We start from the raw sequence: 22,665 nt of genomic DNA on the forward strand, positions 1-22,665 counted from the left end.
CAAGAGTCGGACACTTAACCGACTGAGCCACCCAGGTGCCCTAAGTATACTAGAATTTTATTTCGTACAACTTTAATAACTAACTGTATTGTCAGGTACTGGTTTGTATACACACATTTAGGTAAGATGAACTCCATTTGATTTTATAGTTTATAAGAATAGAAACAATTGTATTGGAATTCTGTGTTTTTAAAAGTTAATGCTAAAAATTTGGGGTTATAAATTCAGGGTATAATATACTTTGTTTTTAAAGCGCACAGTTTGTATCCAGCTTAACTTTATTATTTCATTATTTTGTTAAGACATCTTTGCTATTTATTTTTCTCTTTCTCAAATTAGCTACCATTTGCTTTTTCCTGTTGTATACATTTGTCTCTTACTAACTTCAAAATATCATATATAAATTTCATATGTATATGTACACCATACTTTACAGTTCAATTAGAATTTCATCAAAACCTTTAAAACCTTAATTTCTATAATAAATTTTATTCAGGAATATCATAGGTAGTACATTTATCATCCTTCCACACTTTGGCCTTTAGGAAGAGCCACTGTGTGTTTTATAGCTAAATAAGAAAACATGTAGGGCTCATATAGTGATTATGTGGTAACAATATATCCTTTTACTTTTTGACTAAGATTAGGCTACAAGTTACAAATGTGGGTGATTTTTATCAATCTGTGCACATCAAGATATCAGAGCGTGCGTGAAGTATTTAGGTTGGGTTTTATAAGAGTAATAAAAAGAATATATATAAATATCCAGTTGACATTTTGTCTCAGATTCTCCTTTAACTTCTTTTTGGGCAAAATACACATGTATATATTACTGACAATTTTTAAAAATGGGTCGTTTCGTGCCAAGCTCCTTTTGGGTTTTAAAAATCTCTCAGTAGATACAGATACATTGTTAACTCAGCATTGTTTTGTTCTACATTCTTATAGCCCATTAAAAAGGTCAGAAAATGAGACAAGGAATGTAAAAAGCAGTATTTCCTTAAAGTCTCATGTGCTTCTTGTAAACCCTCTTTCCCTTTTTGATAAACATAGCATGAATTTAGCTAGTGAGTGAAACTTGAGAATTCTGAAGGGTGGGATTGTGATTCTTTTTTCTGCCTGTCTATATTTTGTCACATTTTGTATAATAAGTGTTTTCTGTTTTTATAATGGGAAGATACTATGATTTAAAATGTTAATGCCTAAGAAGCTAAACACATATGTTAGTATAGCATTTTTGTAAGATTTCTTACATAGCAAACTTGCCTACCCTATAATAGGTAAAATAAGATGATTGGCGTGATTTTCTAAGAATATATTTATATAGATTTATAACATTAATGAGCAATAGCATCATTACTTCAGTCCATCTTTGGGTTAAATACTGTGTACGTATTCATCATTTGTATCGTCATGTGTTTTTTTAAAATCTAGATGAGAAATATTCGATTATCTGACTTCACTGAATCCTTGAAAAAGATAAAACGCAGCGTGAGCCCTCAAACCTTAGAAGCATACATACGTTGGAACAAGGACTTTGGCGATACCACTGTTTAAGGAAAGACCTTCATAAGCCTGCAGAACGTTTTTGCTTTCGAAGAGAGTAACACACCATCTTCGTCGAATAGTTATCAGCTACAGAAATTCAGCCTAAGTTTACAGGACTTTTCAGAGTCTTACAATTACTTGTGCACCCCAGCAGATGAACCATACAACAAATTTAAATAAAATATACAATGCAAATGGAGTATTTTGTTGAAGGCCTTCTTGCCTATGTTGCTAGTTATCCCAATGGGCACTGTAAGTTAGAGCACAACAAAAACTGATTCTGGTCTTCTTTACCAATATAATCATAATGTAAATAATAATTTGTATATTGTGTTGCAGATGAAAGTATTCCAGAGACAGTGAATGGTAGAAGACACAAGCGCCTTTGGTTGTTTGTCTTCTGATGTCTTTTCTTAAAATAGTAATTTTTCTATTTTCCTTTCCTACTGTCGTCTTTACTACAGATTAGAATACCAAACACTCTAAGTTACTTTTTTTTTCTTTCCTCTTTACAAATCCAGTGTGCCAAATGAAACTTCTTCCTATGTAACAGTAAAAGGAAAAAGTGTTTTGAAGGTTTTTGTTTTTTTTTCTTTCCATAAATCTACAGTCAGGATACAATTGCATTTTCACCTTTCTGTTACCTTGCTGCCAATTTAGAAAGCCATTTGTTGATAGCAACACAGCAAATCTAGTAAAATAGAAAAGGAGGTTAGAAGGTTTGAGTCACTCTGTCATACAACGTGTAGATCAATCCTCGTGTGACCTGCAGTATTTTTTTCTAATATATTTGTCAGAAATCTATTGTAGACTGTTAATTTATTCCTAATGGAGTTTATTTTCTGCTAGATTTATTCTAATATTTAAGAAGGCCAATTTTAACTGCCGTAAAAGTGGTTCCTGTGTGAGAGAAGGGAAGTACTGAGAGCTAAGACATTTCTAATTTATTGCTCATTGCTTTCGTACTGTTTACAGGATGATTATAAGCCAGTGGATCTACCATCTTTTATTCCTAATGATGATTAATCCCGTCAATGAAACTTTAAAAATTACTGAATTTTTATACATTGCGTACATTTTATAGGTTTCTTGTGCTCACTTTGTTAACTAAAAAGTTAGTCTGTTAATCTGCCTTTCGTTCCCCCAAAAATGTACAGTAATTCCGTTTCTTGTTTGTATAAGTATGCCTGGATTTTATTACAAAACTGTCATTGTAGGAAGTAGTGACTCATATCATGGCTTTTTAAATACTGTAATAAAGGCAAATGGATATTTGCCCTTAGTTTACTGGTTAAAAGTTTGTTTACAGAAATTTTCTTTGGTGCTTTTATGTAAGATGTCATGGGTGGAAAGAATAATTTTACAGTAGTAACAAAGACTTTTTCATTTAGGAGAAATACCTTTGGTTTTGAGAGAATACATTAAAAACTTGCCCTGGCTAGATAAGAATTTTATAATGAAAACATACATTCTTCTTAAATTTCCTCTTGTTCCTGTCAAGGATTTATGTAAATATAGAAGATGTTTCATTTCTTAAGATAATATGCTATTTGTAGCTGTATTTTAAATGTCTCTTCTAATCATGACCTTAGAACTCCCTAGGTAACAGAAGTGAGGCTTGGGATAAATAGAAAAAAAAATTTTTTTTAAGCCAGAACCATGCCTATTTTCAGTCATATGTTCTATCTTTTTAAGGTCTCAAACATTAAAGCATCAATTATAAAATCTTGATAATAAAAGATGATGCAATATACATACATGATGACAAGAATTGGGAATATCCAAAGTTAAGACATTTTCAATAAAGCTCATAAAATTTCACTTTGTATTTTCATTTAAAAAAAGGATTAGCATTATTCATATGTGAATAACTGTTCAGTCATATTAAAGATCTGTGTGCTTCAAGCCCAGCTTTTAAAATATAATCTTTAAAATTATCATGATTCTACCTGCAGTAATTTAATGTAGCTCACTATTTTTATTGGAATAGTTTTTATGTAACAAAGATTTCAAATATTAAGAGGTAGACAAATTAATATTGTCATAAACACTGAGAATTATATTGTATGAATAACCATACAGTATAGAAATTATTTTACTTCCTTGACTAAAGTCTGAAGTTGAGCTTAGAGCTAGAGACCTACTTTCTATGACTTACTATGACCAAGTTTTATTTTAAGCGTTTTTTTTTTTTTTTTTCATAGAAGGATCATGAAAATAAGATAATGATCTAATAGGAGGTGTAAGGGATCGGTCTGGTCATTTTCGATAAAGATAGAAGTTGTCGAGACTTTCTGAATTAATATTAGATTGTGACCTTTTGGGTTCTGCATTGAGCTCTGTGTCATATTAACGTCATGAAAAGTAATGCTTAAAACATTCAGCTTTGGTGTGCTCAGGTTAACATGGCAGAGTTTTATAAACTACATTAAAACTTACTGATGTACAGGACTTTGAGCCAGGGGAAAAAGCAGTACTGTCTTTCCAGATAAGGGTAAAAGCTTATTATTTTTTATTTTTTTTTAATGTTTTTATTTATTTTTGAGAGACGGAGTGCAAGTGGGGGAGGGGCAGAGAGCAAGGGAGACCCAGAATCTGAAATAGGATCTAGGCTCTGGGCTGTCAGCACAGAGCCCAATGCAGGGCTCAAACCCACAAACTGCAAGATCATGATCTGAGCTGAGCCAAAGTTGGATGCCCAACTGACTAAGCCAGCCAGGCAACCCAGGTAAAAGCATATTCTAAGTCAGTCTACCCACTGAGGTTATTAGATTTCTGACTGTGCTTTGTGCTTGGGAAGAAGTGGAGGAAAAGCAGCTACTAGCATTCCAATGTAAGTAAATACGCAGCAGTCTTTGTTTATAGGCTAGAATTCTTTATATTTTGTACAAAAATGAATTCTTTAAAAAAAATTTTTTTTAACGTTTATTTTTGAGACAGAGACAGAGCATGAACGGGGGAGGGTCAGAGAGAGGGAGACACAGAATCTGAAACAGGCTCCAGGCTCTGAGCTGTCAGCACAGAGCCTGACGCGGGGCTCGAACTCACGGACCATGAGATCATGACCTGAGCTGAAGTCAGACGCTTAACCGACTGAGCCACCCAGGTGCCCCAAAAATGAATTCTTTTGGTAGAATGAGCCTTTTACAGGTTGGCTTTTGACTCTTAAGTCAAAGGATTTTCCTTGAAATGCTTCAAATTTTAATTTGGTCTTTTGTACTTCAGAAAAAAAAAATGAATTAGGTTCAGCTGCATAAAGAGGGTTTTTATCCTAATGGAGTGGAAATAAATAAATTTTATTTTGCCTTTAACTTGTTTATTTGAAATGTGAGGTTTCAGAGGTTGCAGTGTAGCAGTAGCTTGTATTGGACTATTGCCAATAATTATAAACTAAATATAAAAAGCAATAATTAGAAGACTCTAGAGAGCAAGCAGAAATAGGCAGAAATTGCACAAAATCATGTACTAGAAGAGATCCACATTAACTAGCTTTTGCCCCAAGGGCAATTTCCAGTTTGTGCACTGTGCTTAGAAATAGACTTCAAGTAGAATGTAATAGTCTTTCTGGGCTGAGGGGACATTTGGGGCTTGTAGAACCCTGGAAATTAGGAGAGAAATCTTGAAAAGAATTTCAGAACTATAAGCCCTAGAATATGCCTACAAATTTCTTTCAAATCCTTAGTGAACTCCAAAATTGTACCTGTGCAGTATAATAGTCAAACCTAGCAGAAAGCAATAGTTGAAGTCTAACAAACTGTAGAGAAGAAGTAGCTGCCAGGGGAATACAAAGTTCAAAATTTTCACTAAGAGACATTTAGTAAGTATTTTGGGTTTCCCATTGAAATCCAAAAAGGACCATATTAAGGAGAAAGCACAGCATCCAAGACCTAAGGGCCATACTTTTGTTAGGACTATGGGCAAAAGGATAAACTCACTGTAACAAAGTTTAAAATAAAGCTTTCACAGCATCAAGATTATCCATTGGTAATTTAACAGCTAGCCAGAAGAAAACACATTTTAGAAGAAAATAGAATCCAGAGTCCTCACAACATATCCACAAAGTCCAGTACACAGTAAAAAATTAATCATACAAAGAAAAATTAAATCCATAATCAACATAAAATATGTAGAAGCAAATGGAGAGATGACCCACAGGTTGGAATTAACACAGTTATTTTAAAACAGTTTTAATACTTTTTAAAGAATAGGGAAAAAAGATGGATGAACAGATTAGGATTTTCAGTGGAGAAATAGAAGTTAAAAACCAAATGGAAAGTCTGGTAATGAAAAGTAAAAATCTGAAATGAAATCTATAGTATCTGAAATAAATTTCACTGGATGGGCTTCAGAATAAACTGGACACAGCAGAAGGAAGACCCCCAGAAGACAAGCCAATATAATTACAAATTCAAGCACAGAGGAAGAAAAAAAGAAATAGCAAAGGTTTGATACTTGTGGGACAATATCAATATTTTTTGTTTTACTTTATTTTTAATTCATGTGTCATTTTTGTTTTACATATTTTTATTTAAATTCTAGTTATTTAACATATAGTGTAATACTGGTTTCAGGAGTAGGGGAAAATATCAGTCTTATTTACCTCTGGTTTGAGGACCGAAAAGTAGAGGAGAGGAAGAGAATGGGGCAAAAGAAACATTTGAAGCAGTCATACCTAAAGTTGCCCTCGATTTGATGAAAGACATCAACTTACAGATACCAAAAGTTCAGTGAACCCCAAGAAGAATAAATACAACAGAGATCATATCTGGATACATCAGATTGCAAAAAAAAAAAAAAAAAGCAAAAATATTTTATAAGCAGCCAAGGAGAGGAAATGATATTACATTCAAACCATCATTGACCCCAGAATATAGACCAAAATGATACATGGATAAGACAGGGAATGTCCTCACGGAGGCCCAGGATAACCAAGGCACAATTTGACAAGTCACTTTTTCAACAATTGATTGCCAGTCTAATGGAACTTCCAATTGTTAGGTCTTAGAACTGGCTAGGATTGAATTGAAGGTTTAGCAGGTTTATACTCCACATCTGTTTCCTTTGGAACAGTCCCTTATACATTAAACAAATAATATGTGAACAAAACACATGCAACGAGACTTTATAATACAGATAATAGCAAAAGAGCTGGAAGAAGAATAAGGTTAACAGCAAAAATATTTTCAGAATAAAAAGCCTGATGACATTTTATACAAAGATCTAGGTCTAATTACAAAATAGTATACCTCCAAACTAAAAGGACTAATTACTCAAATAACCCGTTTCTGTGTTTCCTACTTTGTTGAGTGTTTTTCCAAGTAGGGGTGTTGGATTTGTCAAATGCTTTTTCTGCATCTATTGAGATGATCATGTGATTATCTGTCCTTTATTATTATGGCATATCACACTGATTTTCATATGTTGAACCAACTTTTCATTCCTGTGATAATTCCCACTCATTCCTGGTATATGATTCATTTTATATGTTGGTGGATTCATTTTGCTATTTTGTTGAGGTTTTTTGCATCATATTCACACAGAATGTTGGTCTGTAGTTTTCTTGTCTTTGTCTAGTTTTGGTATCAAGGGTAACTCTGGCTTTGTAAGGAACTGGAGAGTGTTCCCTCTTATTTTGGGGGAAGAGTTTGTGAATGATTGGTGCTAATTCTTTAAATATTTGGTAGAATTCACCAGTAAAACCATCTTTGCCTGAGCTTTTCTTTGTGTAAAGTTTTTTTTCTTTAATTATAAATTCAATATTTTGTTAAATGTCTAATTGAATTTTCTATTTTTTCTTGAGTCTGTTTCAGACATTTGTGTCTTTATAGAAATTAGTCTGTTTCATCTAGGTTATCTAATTTGTTGGCATTCAATTGTTTATAATATTCCCTTATTATCCTCTTTATTTCTGCAAAACCAATAGTAAAATGTCTTCTTTCTTTCCTGATTTTTATTAATTTGAGTCTTCTCCTTTTCTTGGTCAGTCTAGGTAAAGCTATGCCAATTTCATTGATCTTTTCAAAGAACCAATTTTTGGTTTTGTTTAGTTTTTTATTTTTCTATTCTCTATTTATGTATTTCCTCTCCAAGCTTTATTAGTTACTTCCTTTTGTTTGCTTTTGTTTGCACTTACTATGATGGAAAGTTAGTTTATTGATTTGAGATCTTACCTCTTTTTAAAATATAGACATTTATAGCTATAAATTTCCACCTACAGCTTTTGCTATATCCAGTACATTTTGTATGTTGAATTTTCATTTTCATTCAGGTCAGTGTGTTTTCAAAGTTCTCTTGAGATTTTTTTCTTTGACCTACTGACTTAAAGACTATGTTTTTTAAATTTCCAGAAGATGTGAAAATCCCAAATTTCCTGTAGTTTGGGATTTTTAATTTCATTCCAGTATTTCTGGAGAACATATTTTCTATTTTAATCCTTTTAAATTTTTTGAAAAATGTTTTATGACCTAACATATGTACTATCCTGGAAAATGCTTCAGATGCACCTGAGAAGAATGTGTATTCTGCTGTTACTGGATGGTGTATTCTAGAGATATATTAGGTCTAATAGGTATATAGTATTGCTCAAGTCTTCTGTTTCATTGTTGATCTCCTGTATAGTTCTTTCCTATGATTTTATACCCAATTCCCTGTAGTATATCTTCTTTTTTAAAATAGCTTGAGAGATTTCTTTATGCTACATTTATACCCTGTTATACTCATCACTGAGGAATTATGTACGTTAAGGCACATGCCTATGATTGAATTTTTTAAGGCCAGTAATACAAAATTCTGGGAAAATTAAGATACAAGAGAAAGAAAAGTCAGAATACATCCTTACACAAAACAGTACAATATGTACTGTTTGATTCCAATTTTGTTTTTAAAAAGACTGTAAAGAAACGTCAAAAATCAATGATTTGCTCTGTGTAAATGAAGCAATAACGTCCTAATCTGTCTTCCTGCTTCTAATCTTGTCCAGGAGTAGTTAGCACAGAACAACAGGTAAGGCTTAGAACTAAGTTGTGTCCTACAGAATTCCAACTTTGTTAGTAAGTGTGTGACCTTGGCACACAATTTTCCAAGCAGGGATTAAAATAGTATCTGTATCAAATGGCTGTTATGAGGATTAAATGAGCTAAGACATGTTAAACACTTAGAATGGTGCCTACCACATAAGTGCTTAGTAAATGTTTGCTCTTACCATCCACCTCCAGTCCAGTCTCCATATCACAGTGTAAAGGTCACTCCCTTGTTAAAATCCTCCACCAGCTTCCTGTTTAAGCAAAAAACAACAATCCTCTTACCCCTAAGTTAGAAATTCCTGCTTCATCTGACCCATTTACCATTTAGATCTCTTCATTTCTTCCCCTCAAGCACAAAGCTCCAGACATACTGTCCTCTTTCGGTTCTTGAAACACTCCTGCTTGTTTTTGACTCAGGCACACGGCTTCTTTATCCTGCCTTGAATAATCTTCGCAGAAAGACTTTTGTCTTTCAGAAGTCAAATTTTATTTCCTTTCTCTGACTACTATAAATGAGCTACTCAATCACACTTTGTAGCATGACTCTATTAATAATTTCCTTGTTTCAAGCCGGCTCAACCAGGGCTGAACCCATGACCTGGAGATCAAGACCTGAGATGAGATCAAGAGTCAGATACCCAACCAATTGTACCACTCAGGCTCTACCCCACCTCACCTCATAACTCTATTTTTACATGACACTATCAATATATTAAACATTGTTTTCTCCCTACTTGTTTTGTGCCTTCTTACTAGTATTTAATTTTCATAAGACTATTTCCTGATACTTATGTGCTGGAGACTCAATCGTTATCAAACTATTTTATTTCCTGTATTCTATAATATTACTTCCGTAATAAAATTAATTGTATGTCAATTTAGTGTTTTAGGAAATAGAACACGATATTCTGTAATTAGTCTGAGTTCAAATTCAACTACTACAGAGAACCAGATGTACGCCTCTGGGCAAGCTTCTTACTCTTCCGGCTTCCTCAAATGGGAATACTATTTATTTCACAAGGTATTGCAAAAAAATTAAATCACGTAACATAAAAATGTTCAGCACTAAGTGAAAATTTGCCAGCATTAGAAATAAATGCCAAAGGCTCCTTGACTTTAGCTCTCTACTCCACCTAAGCCTCGGTAGGGTCGCTCTAGCCTCTACCTTCACCTCTATAGAACTCAGGGGCAACCCAGGAGGGGGCGGGAACAAGAGGTCCATGCACGCACTTCCGCCCCCGCGTCTCTCTCAGCCAATCGGCCTCTGATACCCCACCCCTTCCGCTCTAGGGAAAAACTAGCTCCCAGGGCGTCTTCCGGCGGGAGCTGTGCTGCTCCTTATCATGGTGAGTTGGCTGGGGGTGTGAGGGCTTCTGTCGTAGGTGATTCCTCTTATCTGTTCTCAACCTGAAGCGGCCTTGACATGCCTCAGCTGCCCAGAGGAGGGGGTCCTCGAAGTTGTCCTCCGGCGTCCGGGGAGAAGCGGCTGACGTCCGAAGCATTCCTCCTAGAGTTCTGATCCCTCTTCGCTCCCTCACCCCGTTCCTTAGACGCTCGGGATCCCAGCCCTGCTCGAGGCCGAGTTTCCAATTCTTAGCAAGTTTGACTTTCCCCTGCCGAGATTTACTTGCTATAGAAATAAGTCTCCACAGGCGTCAGCGACTACCCCAGCAAAAGATGCGAAAACAAGTCCCCAACAACAGCGACCCTATTTAGTGAGGCTTATAGTGACAACACTGTTGGCCTTAATATGAATAGGGTATTGAGACTGACTCCCCACTGTGCAACTTGGCTTTATGGAGTGCCTGATGCAACTTTCAAAAGGCCAGTGACTGGAGAAAGTCCAGGTGTTGGTAAAACGTCTTTGGTGCACTTTTCCCCGGCGTTTGTAGATTCCAGTATACCTTATGGTTTGGGAGATGTGATGTTTAATCTGAAGGGGTTTTGTAAGAGAAATTAGTCTCGTTATGCCTTTAGAAATCAAGTGTATGGCTCTCCGAATTTTATCAAAAGATATATTGATTGTAACTTTAGCGTCAAAAGAGGTATGCACCATTTTATCTAAAAAATTCATGGATTTCTTACTGATAGATACGGAGGAGAAAAGGACCACGTTTCAGTGTGCCTAAGCCATTGTTACTCTAAGTCTTTTTCCTTGAGTGGGTATGGTCGATAAAATGTTTCATTTATACTTATTTTTTTTTCTGTAAATTTTCTGTAATCCCTCTTTTACACACAGAAAGTGGGTAAAAGTTTACTTTTGGGGATCTAACCAAATAGCCTTCGAGCTCCTTTCTTCAAAATACTCACCACTGTGTAGCCAGAATTAAGTTTATAAAATTTGACCATGCTACTCCCTTGCTCACTTGATTAAAATCCTTCCATTCACCACGCCACATAATCCTCAAGATAAAGTCCTGTTTGCCACGGCATACCAACGTGTTGTCAAGCTTCTTTATAGCCTCTTTTTGCATATACTTATTTTCATTTTCCGGTCACAGTGAACAGCTTGCAGATCATGCTCTAAGGATTAGGCCTTTGCACCTAACTCATGCATGCTCTTCTGCAGAAATCATTGATCTCTCACTACTCATTATTATCAGTGTAATCCTTACATGTCCTTTAGTCTCTCATGAGCCTTTCTGCCCTGTCTCCAGATTCTGTTAGGCACCTCCTCCATGGTCCCATAATAACTTGGTGCTAATTACCAATAACATCTGGCCCTTAACAGACTGTTAAAATTGTGTATTCAGGTGTCTTTCTCACTTCCTAGACTGTAAGCTCTTTGAGAGCAGGACCTCTGTATTCACTCTGGTATTCCCAGAGCCTTGTAACAGTGCCTGGCCCAGAAGAGGTTTTTCAATATAAACCTGTTTTATAAAACACCAAATAAATATCTATGGCACTAAATTTTTATGCTTGAAACATTAGTAATACAGGAAAATAGTAGCATTTAAGGTATTATATGCAAAGCACAGTGCTAGCTTAGAAAATGTAAAGGAAATAATAGCCCTTGTCATTAGTGAAGTTACCAAAAAATTAACTTCAGTGCAAGATGACAAGATGAAAGCTATCCTCTGGTTCATTACAAAGCAAGTGGCATAAAAAACAGTATCTTTTGGAATACTCTAGGAAGGCTTCATATAGAAAGTCACCCATGAAACGGTGCTTTGTGCCTTACTTCATCACTCTGAATCTACTTTTCATTACTCTCATTTGAACGAGGAAACAGAGGTCAAGTAACTTGCCAGGTATTACAGGGCTGTTAGAGCTTGGGTTAGACAAGTCTGGCCTTTTCATTCTAGAGTGTTAACCATCATGAGACAGGGGTACACCAGTTTAGTTTGAGTTGATTTCCTACCTGAAGCAAGAGGTAAAGCTGGAAAGAAACTGAGGCTAGGTCATTGAAAGCATTGAATTTCAGATTGTAAAATTAGGAGTTTATCTTGATAGCAGTGGACAGCCAATGTAATTTTGGAAAAAGTGACATGAATTTAGGATTTTCGTGGGTTCTTACCTCTTTTAGCTAATATCAGAATGGCATCAGAAATGGCCCTCTGCCTTTTAAAAACCTTATTGTCTCAACCTAAAACTTAAGTTAAAGTAACTTAAATAATTTAAAGTGGGATGAAGATAGAAGATAGCAGTATTAAGCAGAATTTATTTTTGGGACAAAATAACTGACATATAACTCATTAAGAATAGGGTATATTCATTAACATTAACATTCATTAGCATTTCAAATGAAAGTAGCATATTGTTCCTTTTCACCTGAAGTAGCTTAGCAAAGCCTTAGAGTTACACACACACTGTCTTTATTCGGATAGCAAAATCAGTAACACTTTGTTCTAATGCTTTATTTTTATATTTTAAAGTCTGTTTCACTTAAAAATTTTTTTATTATGGAAATTTTCAAACATAGGAAAGTGGAGTATAATGGGCCCCCGTGTAGCCATCACTTGGCCTCAACGATTATCAACATTCTGGTTTTTTTATGCCAGATTTCTAGTGGCTCAACCTTATTTTTTGCCTTTTCTGAGTCTCAACCTAATGTAACTAATGACATGTCTGAGTTTTGAAGGATGGGATATATATTTTTTTTATATAACTACTGAGATGTTCCTAGATGCTAACTGTGGGAAAATCATACCTGTGCTCGAGTTGAATCTGAGTTTTCCTCACTTTAAATCTGTTAACATTCAGTTCCACTGCTTTCTGTGGAGTTTAAGTGTTTAAGTCAAAGCAGCCAGTGGTAATGAGGTAGAAATGTAGTACGGTTGTTAATGGTGATCATGGCCTTACCATCTAGGAAAGCATTTTGCTAAAATTAAAATCCAAATAAATATTTAAGTACATGGCACTTAGCAATCAAATTATTGTACATGACCCACTGAAAATTGTGAAAGACTTTTTTTTTTATCCCTAGAAACAGTACTTTGCTTTTGGAATAATAATTAAAAATTATTTTTTCCACAGTTTGTCTTTCCTCCCAGAGTTTTCTTTGTTTTTATTTTTCATAGGGTATTATATTCCCAAGATAGTGATGAAATTATACATCCATAAATTTCTTCAAGTACTCGATAGTTTTGTGTTTTAACAGAATAAAAAATCAAAGTAAGAAATATAGTAAGGATCCAACTTAATTTTTCCAAGAAACCATGTATTGAGTAGCTTATATTTTCTCCTGCTGATGTTGGATACTGCTTTAATCATAAAACAGTTTCCCATATGTGCTTAAACTCTCCTTTATGCTAAGGTTTCCTATACTTGAGTGACAAATTCTAGTCTCCAGTTAACATTTCTTCTCTTGCTAACCCCACCGCCATGCCTTTTCTCTACTGGACCCATACTGTGAACTAACAAGGACTACAGAGGCTAGCCAGAATGCTAGATACTTTGCCTAAGACAGAACCTCTTGATTAGGTAAATGTAATATTTTATTTCCAGCAGAGCTGTTTGGCAAATGGTTTGCTTTTCTGGTTCAGAATTACCTAATCCACTTAAAAATAAAAGGGTATAGTCTGGTGCTAAAATGCCTGGGTTTGAATTTCTGCTCAGTCAGTTGTTAGCAATGTCCCCTTGGACAATTTACTAAAAATTGTTTCCAGCTCATAGATTATTGTGAGAGTTAAATAGATACTTATAAAGTGTTTAGAATAATTGCCACATACTGAGTGTTCAGTAAATGTTGTTACTATTATATCGCATCACAGGATATGAAAAAGATTACATGCTTAAATGCTGATTTGTTTATTTTTGTTTATTTTAAAGGGGACAATTCATCTCTTTAGAAAACCACAGAGATCTTTTTTTGGCAAGTTACTACAGGAATTTAGACTTGTAGCAGCTGACCGAAGGGTAAGTTATTTATTAACTCTATTTTTAATCATTGCACAGACAACATAATGACATTGAAAAAGATCATTTTTAAGGTACAAAGAAATTACTCTTGATCCCACCACACTGGTTTTATTTTTAAGTAAACTCTACACCCAATGTGGGATTTGAACTCAACAACCCTGAGATCAAGAGTCACCTGCTCTACTGACTGAGTCAGCCAGGCGCCCCACCACACTGTTTTCATTTTTTTATGTTGGATAAGCAATTTTTTTTTAAAGTAATCTCTGTGCCCAGTGTGGGGCTCTAACGCACAACCCCAAGATCAAGAGTTGCGTGCTCTACCAACTGAGTGAGCCAGGCACCCCTGAATAAGCACATTTTTAATGTAAAAGTATAGTATTTTCATACACAGTTGTTTGCTTGGGAGGAAGCTAGGCTTCAGTTTAGGTTCTTATTCTAATTCTAATGAGTGTTAAAGATAAATTATTTTGTGATTGCCTTTTATTTATTTTTTTCAGCATCTCAACTTTATTTTTTACCTTTTTTTTTTTTTTTTTTTACAAATCTAATAATAGGTGTAGTTTGAAGCCATGTTTACTTATTTTTAGTGTATGGAAGGAAAAATAATTTATGCTTTGATACTGTAAGTAAAAAGATAATTGGTTTGATCTCAGGGTTGTGAATTCAAGCCCCATATTGGTCACCAATATAGACCTAGTTTTGTTTTCATTGTTCTCGTTATTGTGTAAATTATACTATAAGCTCCCTGAAGACAGTGACTGTATCTTATTTTGTCCACTTTTTAATAAAAGTACAAAATAAGCAATAAATATGTGAAGAATTTCAAATACACCTAGCTCTACTGGAACATAAGTAAACCAGTGATATTGGCCATATATTGTGATACTCGACTAGAGACTCTGTTCTTTGTTTTTTATCACTGTATCTTCTGTTTGCTAAAACCTTGGAATATAGACAGAACTCAATAATTCTAATATTTGCAAATAGTATACTGCTGTGGTTGTTAAAGAGCCAAAGGTAGGAAATTCATCTGCTACTTGTGTGTCTAGTCCGTTTAGGATGATCTTTTGAAAACAGGTAAGTAGAACTTTATAATGTTCTATGGAAAGCAACCACATTACAGAAGTAAACAGGAAACTCCTGAACCATATACAGTACACCACAGAATTGGTAGTAGGAACAAAACTGATCTAGGAACACCTACATTGTGCAGATAACTCTATCATAACTTAAATCTTACAAGATGTACCCTAGCTCGTCTCTTTTTACTACTACTCCTATCTTAGTTCTTGGTAATTTCTTATAAGGAAGATCCTTACCTCTCAGTTCCTTACTTCCTTACCACAAATAATCTTGTCATACATCCCTTCCAACTATCCACTTCTATGATCATACTATAGACATTATCATTTATAATAGCTAAAACTGCCTGTTGTCTCATTTTCAAGCATTTCACTCATAGTTACCATCTGTCTTTCCAGTTCACTCCTTGTATTACCCCAATTCCAGTAATTCTTCAGTCTTACTAGGATCTCTAATCCATTGACTGCCATCCTTTCACTATTTTTTACTTCTCTTATCCTCATTTGCTTACTTATCCAGTTTAGATTCTTTGGTTCATCATCACCAATTTCATGCATATGTCTTAAACTCCTTTGTGCCCTCCTTCCATCTATCTCTCATCCTCTGATACTTTCTGCAAATCCTTAACATCATTAAGTTTACTTTCCTCCTACTCTGTGGCTGCACCCAATTGAATGTAGCCTGAGAGAAACATGGTGACTGGTCTGATTTTAAATTCATGGTCAAGTATGCCATTAGAGCTGCCCATTCTATATTTTTTAGTTCATTCACTTTTCCATTTTTCTAGATGGTTATTTCAACCCATTTTCTTTCACTTCTGTCCTCAAACTTCCAAAACCTTATTCATCCTCACTCTGACCTATTGGTCTTGCTTCCTGTTTCACTAAAGGAAAAGAAGTAATCAGAAAACGCTTCCACATCCTGTCATCCACCAACACTATCTTTGCGCCTGTCTCTATAAACGAACTCTGTTCTTTGTAAGGCCAGTGCCTCTACTTGTTGCTTACTCAAAGACAACTTTCCTACGATTGTTCCTTCTGTCTCTTGCATCATTGTTCCTTCTTGCATCATTATTACATGCCATGTCTTCCACTGTCAGCTACTCCCTCATTTCTCTGCTTCCTTTTATAGAACAACTACTTAAAAGAATTGTCTTTACTCTGTTCACTTTCTCTTCTCCCTGGCTCTACTTCCCACCAATCCACTGTAACAGCTTTAACAAAGTAATAACCTCTGTGTTGCCAAAATCCATGTTCATTCTCATTTCCCATGTTACTTAACCTTCAATAGCATTTGACAAAAATTGGTCACTTCCTTAAAGCACTTTTTTCATTTGGACTGAAACATCACTCTTGGTTTTCCTTCTACTTACTTGGCTGTTGTTCATCACTTTCCTGTCATCTTTCTGATCTTTAAGTTTTAGAGCATCCCACCTCTTAGAGCTTTAGCCTCTGTTGCTTATGTTTGTTACATCTAGGTGACACTGACTTCATATGCTGATGACCCCATATATATATATCCCAATCTCTAACTTCTCCCCTACTTCTAGATTCCTATGTATAATGGCCCTTTCAGCATTTCTACTTGGATATCTAACAGGCATCTCAAATTTAATATGGTCAAACCTGAACTTTGATTTTCTGTCCCTTCCTCACTAAATGGCCACTCTTTTCTTGCAGTGCACAGGCCAGAAACCCTGGAGTTGTTCTTACCTCTCTTTCTCTCGTTCCTCATCCATTTTATAAGTAAATCTTGCTAGCTCCATCTTTAATATAGTACTTAGAATCTGACTCTTTTAACACTCTCTTACCAACTTCAAAGCCACCATTTCTCACATGGATTATTGCAGTCATGTTCCAAATGGTCTTCCAACTTCTCTCTTTGCCCTTATGCAGTACATTCAAAATAGAGAAGCTAGATGATCTTTTATGAAAGCTAAGTCACTTTCCATCTCATTTGAAATAAACCCCAGGTCTTTTGCTAGCATACAAGATACTACTCAATGGAGCCCCAGATTCCCTCTCACCTCTCTTGCCTAGCCATCCTAGGCCAGGTACTCTTCTATCTTAGGGCATTTGCGCCATGGTACCCATTTTCTTTCCCAGATATCGCATGCTTAGCACCTTTGCCTCTGTAAAATCTCAGGTCACATGTTACCTCACCAAAGGGGTCTTTTCTGACTACCCTGTCTACTGTCTAGTAGAGCAACCTTTCCATGATACCCATTACTGAGTTCTTACACACTTTATTTTTCCTTTGTAGCACTTACCACCACCTGATGTTATATATTTGTTTGTTGTCTGTCATCCCAGCTAGATTATAAGGTCCATGTTTTGTTCATTGCTGTATCTCCAGTGCCTAGAAAAGTGTCTGTTACAAAATAGGTACTCAAATATTTGTTGATGAATAGCTTGATTCATCAGTAGAGCTTCAGAGAAGGTCATTTTCAAATTACATGCTTTTATCCTCTTTTTCTGACTATTCTTCAATCCCTGTCCTGACTAGAGCTCATGTCCAGTCATTTCATTAATGTCCTCACTTTTAGAGTCCCTTGTCCCATTAACCTATCCTATCAGCTCTCAGTCTCTGACATCCCTACCTCACCTGCTTCTCTGGTTTTGCTCCTAGGGGTAGGGGAACCTGCAGAATGCTGTCTACCATAAATTCATGCTGGTAATTCTTTTCTCTTTTTTGACAATTCAGTAGTATTCTCACTATAATAGCTATTCTGCAAACTCTCCTCTTGATTTAAGTTCTACTTTACCATATCCCTTAATTTTCGAAAAACACGTTCTTTTCTGGAGATTTATAAGGTATTAGCTCTGTGCAATTTCGCTGTCACTTCTTTCTGCCTCACAGTTTCTGTCCCTTCAGTCACCTTCTTATCCTTCTCACCTTTCTGAAGAGTTGTTCTTCATTCTAAACCTGCATTTTCCATCTGTGTTCTAAAGCCATCCTATCTCACACGTGACTTTTGCAATTATATCTGTTTAATCTTAATGCCTACATATAATTCCCTTTTCGCTAATTTCTTTCACTTCTACATTCACACAATTATAGGTCTCCCTTCTTTGTACGGAGTAGAGTGGAACAAGAATTAAAAAAAAAACCCACTTGATCTCTTGTTTTTAGAATTCCCTTTCTCCTTCTGATGAAATCCTAGCTACTTTCAGGGTGTATCTCAGGTCTGTGAACTTCTAAACCATGGTAGTCTTTCCCTCTTTTGCAGTCCTATTTCATATGACTTATTTGGTGAATAAGTAAGTGCGGCCCTTTTTCAGGGGAGGGAAGGAGTAACTCTATTTTGATATAATTTCAAGTTTACAGAAAAGTCACAAGATTAGTGTGAGGAACTCCCTTAAGCCCTTTACTCAGGTTCGCCATTTGCTTTATATTTTGCCCCATTTGCTATCATTATCTCTGTGTACATATTTATAGAGACAAAATGGTGTTAAAGTAAATGCCTATTTTTCTCAACTGTTTGAGAGTTTTTATGGCAGGATTTTTTTTCTCTTGAAGAATTCCCCTTCTATTGTTTTAGATTTACATATATTATAATAATAAATTGGTTGATGATAATTTTGGTAGATATAGAAAATGTGACACTGACTTTTTGAAGGAAGTTGGGTTTATTCCTTTGTGGAGTATGAATTGCAGCAACTTGAATAAACCCAGTGAAGTTTATTAGCACTATGCAAATAAGAGTGATTTTCTTTTTCACAGTCCTGGAAGATACTGCTCTTTGGTGTAATAAATTTAACATGTACTGGCTTCCTGCTTATGTGGTGCAGTTCTACGAACAGTATAGGTATGTCACCATTCTTATTTTTGTGCAATTAATTATTAGTTTCACATTTATTGTTCTGATCTTAAAAAAAGGTATGTCTTTCTTTACATGGGGTATATTATTCTGAAATATAAATCAAAAGATTTAATTGTGAGAATCTATTTGAAAAGTATCTTGTAAACGGTACAGTATGGTTTAATTATTAGGTATTATCATTTTTTTAAATGTTTGTTTATTTTTGAGAGAGAGAGACAGAGCGTGAGTGGGGAGGGGCAGAGAGAGAGAGGGAGACACAGAATCTGAAATAGACTCCAGTCTCTGAGCTATCAGCACAGAGCTCAACACAGCTCAAACTTGGGAATGGCGAGATCATGACCTAAGCCGAATCGGACATTTAAGTGAGTGAACCAGCCAGGTGCCCCTGGGGGTTCTCATTTTAAATCACCTATTTTTTTTTAAGTTTTAAATCCTTTAAAAAATTTTTTTTTTGTTGTTTATTTATTTTTGAGAGAAACAGAATGTGGGTGAGGGAGGGGCAGAGAGAGAGGGAGACAGGCTCCAGGCTCCGAGCTGTCAGCACAGAGCCCAAAGCGGGGCTCGAACTCATGAACCCTGAGATCATGACTTGAGCCAAAGTCAGACGCTTAACTGACTAAGCCACCCAGGTACCCCTGTAAGTTTTAAATCTATTTGAAAAACTTAGATTCCTGTTTAAAGTGATAGACTATCCCTTCAGTTTATGCGGTGTCTCCGTAAGATTTTGACATTTATGTTTATTGGATTTTCCTTGTAAAGGGAAATCTGTAATATTTTGTTTCTTGACCTCGTATATTTTAAAAAAAATTTTTTTTTATGTTTATTTCTGAGACAGAGAGGGACAGAGCATGAGTGGGGGAGGGGCAGAGAGAGAGGAAGACACAGAATCAGAAGCAGGCTCCAGGCTCTGAGCTATCAGCACAGACCCCAACGCGGGGGTCGAACTCACGAACCACGAGATCATGACCCGAGCCGAAGTCGGACACTCAACCGACTGAGCCACCCAGGCGCCCCTTGACCTCGTATATTTTTATGTATCCTTATTTTCATACTGCTATTTAAAGAATATATTTAAAATAGTATTCAGATGACAGAAAACGGCAAAAAACCAAAAACGATTACAGCACTTTTGGGTATATGCTGCTTCATTTTTCCTGATGGAGAAATCAGTTCTGAAAGTAAACTATTAAATTTACCTTCTTTGTTTTTTGTTTTTTAAACTTTTTTTCTTTTTTAAATTTAGTAGTCCCATGCCCAGCATGAGACTTGAACTCATGACCCTGATATCAAGAGTCACATCCTCTAGCCATTCAGGCGCCTCTGTACTTATCAACTTTAGCTACATATATATTAGTCTAAGTAATTGCCAACATATGAGGTTAATTAGTGACTCCATTTTTTTTTTTTTTTGTAATGGATACTTCTGGTGTGAACAATCCTGATGATGAGCTATATTTCCTAACAGCAACATTTTAATCATTTGTTTTGTTGTTGTTTTGCAGCTTTAACTGCCTATACTTACTTGACCATATTTGACCTTTTTAGGTAAGTTTTAGAAGATCTCTTCAGTGTTTTGAAACTAATAAGGAATTTTTGCACTGAATTTATGAAGCTTTCTCTGCTTAAAGCAATGTGTGTAACAAGTAAAATTCTCAACAATATATATACAAACAATAACAATTAGGAGATATATTGGAAGAAATTATCTCATTTATAGAGGAACAGAAAAGGTAATATTAAGGCATTAGACCAGGTGCTTGAGGTGCCTACCTGTAGTTGAGTCAGCTGTGGCCAGGGAGCAGGGTCAAGTAAGAACATACCAGTTTCTTCTGTAACCATGTAGATGGGCATTAATAACTAAAGTGAGTAATTGTGAGCTAGGGAGACACCTTTTTGGCTCCCTGCTTTGTAAGACCTTTCATATTACTGTGTAAGGGTTGTAAAATACTTGATGTTTTCAAGAGCGATGCCTTAGGAGTATTACAATGTCTTTTCATCAGTCATCTAACTAAATCTACTTGACTGGTCTAAAACAGATAGTTACCACCTGAATTTCACACTGTAGTAATCTCCACTGTACTTGGAAAATGAACATCCAGAACATTCAGAATGTTGTTAAGGTATTATTAATATTTAGTTTAACTTTTAACAAAGATTAAAGTTAATCAGAGTCAAGATTTATTGTCTGTGGCTAAAATAAAATATATTATTTATATTTTATTATTACCTTATTATTACTGTCTCATTTTTGCATGCTCAGTTACGGAAGCCATTTAGCATGGATAACTTACTGAGTAGAGAAAGAATGGATTTAGGTTCTATTTATTGACTTGATGTATCCTAATTTTTTTCAGTTTCTTTACATGTTAAAGCTGAGGTATTAGGATTTTGTGATTAGATTTGGGATTATTTGAATAATTTATTTAGTCTTCAAACACTGATAACTTTCACCAAACTTAGGAATTCTGGAAACTTAATTTATTTCTGTGTGTTCTCGCTCTAGTTCTAAAGCAAAATTTATTTTCCTTTTTACTTAGTTTAATAACATGTTTGATAAGTTACTGGGTAATGATGAGGAAACCTAGCCCTGTCTATTCATTTGGGTAAGTTCACGTCCTTTTATTTTCTGGTAACTTATTGCTATTAAAATGGTAGGTGTATCAGGAAGTAAAGAGCTAGTTAGAATATTTTTAGAGAATAAATGCTGCCTGCTTAGTGGAATGGGATCCCAAATAGTGAAATAGATTTAAAAAAGTATCTTCCAAGAGGATTTTAGATAAGAAACATGAATATTTACATTTAAATAGTATTACAATAAAATGTTCACATTTTTTTTCTATTTTATAAAACAAATGCTAACATGAAATGTTCACATTAAGTTCTTGAGTATTTTGGTAATCTCTTAAATTTTAGTTAAAGGGAGTACAAAGGATTTTCCTATGTATATGTTAGAAAAATGTGATATACTTTAACATTAATGCAGTGATAGAGATATATTTTTATCTTAAAATGGGATTTGTGATAGCTATGGGCTAATAGAATTTGAGATTCTGTTTCGGTAGTTTCAGAAATTACTCAAAGTTGAAAGCTGGAAGATAATCTTTTGAATTAGAAGTTTTTGTTAATATATTAGAAAAAATGAGTTTCTTTCAGATTTTAGGAAACAATGTGAAATTCAGTTTAGGGGGGATAGAATTAAGATGGTGGAGTGGTATGGGGACCCTGCGCTTGTCTCATCCCTGAAACCCAGCTAGTTCAGCATCAAGCCATCTTGAACACCTAGGAAATTGATCTGAGGATTAACACAACAGTCTGCATAATTTGAGCTACAGAAGTTGGCAGGTACGCAGTGTGGAGAGGTGAATTGGAGAAGAAGAAGGCTGCAGAAAGTATGGAGTCAATTTGGGGAGAGAGGACAAAGAGAGGGAGAGAGTGCAGCACATCAGGATCACACAAGAAAAGCACTCCCCTTCCCTCAAAAGTAGCTGGAGGAAAAGAGAGAGAGTGAGAGAAAGAGAAAGAGAGAAAGAGAAAAGACACTTTCAGGGGACTGCGCAAGAAGTCTGTTCCCCAAGGCCATGGGCAGGGAGAAAAGAGAGGGTTTCAGTGTCCCCAGCATTCGATAAGCAGTGGAGCAGACTCTGAAGTTTCAGAGCTCACTGCCTGGCGCTGCTCCAGTGAGGAAGTAGGGATTTATTCCTGGGCTGCAGGGATTCAATATCCACACGTCAATTGTGGTTCAGTATCCACACATCAATCAACATGATACATCACATTAATAAAAGAAAGGATAAGAACCACATGATCCTTTCAATAGATGCAGAAAAG

General features: G+C 35.4%; 2 protein-coding genes across 7 annotated transcripts in view; both read left to right on the forward strand.

Moving 5' to 3' along the window:
* SPAST (spastin) overlaps positions 1 to 2,860 on the forward strand; it is a 52,479-nt gene extending 49,619 nt beyond the window's left edge. For all 4 annotated transcript variants that reach the window (XM_060645159.3, XM_060645166.3, XM_060645143.3 and 1 more), the window contains one exon: positions 1,435 to 2,860. In XM_060645159.3, coding sequence (XP_060501142.1) covers positions 1,435 to 1,557 — 123 coding nt within the window. In that variant the 3' untranslated portion in view covers positions 1,558 to 2,860. The remainder of the gene's footprint in view (positions 1 to 1,434) is intronic.
* Positions 2,861 to 9,841: 6,981 nt separating this feature from the next.
* SLC30A6 (solute carrier family 30 member 6) overlaps positions 9,842 to 22,665 on the forward strand; it is a 44,963-nt gene continuing 32,139 nt past the window's right edge. For 2 of the 3 annotated variants that reach the window (XR_013554778.2, XM_060645187.3), the window contains exons 1-5: positions 9,842 to 9,916; positions 13,842 to 13,928; positions 18,738 to 18,822; positions 20,340 to 20,382; positions 21,375 to 21,440. Coding sequence is in view for 2 of the 3 variants with exons in the window: in XM_060645187.3 (XP_060501170.1) it covers positions 9,914 to 9,916; positions 13,842 to 13,928; positions 18,738 to 18,822; positions 20,340 to 20,382; positions 21,375 to 21,440 (284 nt within the window). In the remaining variant the exon portion in view is untranslated. The remainder of the gene's footprint in view (positions 9,917 to 13,841; positions 13,929 to 18,737; positions 18,823 to 20,339; positions 20,383 to 21,374; positions 21,441 to 22,665) is intronic. The other variant, XM_060645195.3, reaches the window with a different exon arrangement.

Source organism: Panthera onca, chromosome A3 (genome assembly GCF_046562875.1).
Source record: "Panthera onca isolate mPanOnc1 chromosome A3, mPanOnc1 haplotype 2, whole genome shotgun sequence".
NCBI classification, from domain to species: domain Eukaryota; kingdom Metazoa; phylum Chordata; class Mammalia; order Carnivora; family Felidae; genus Panthera; species Panthera onca.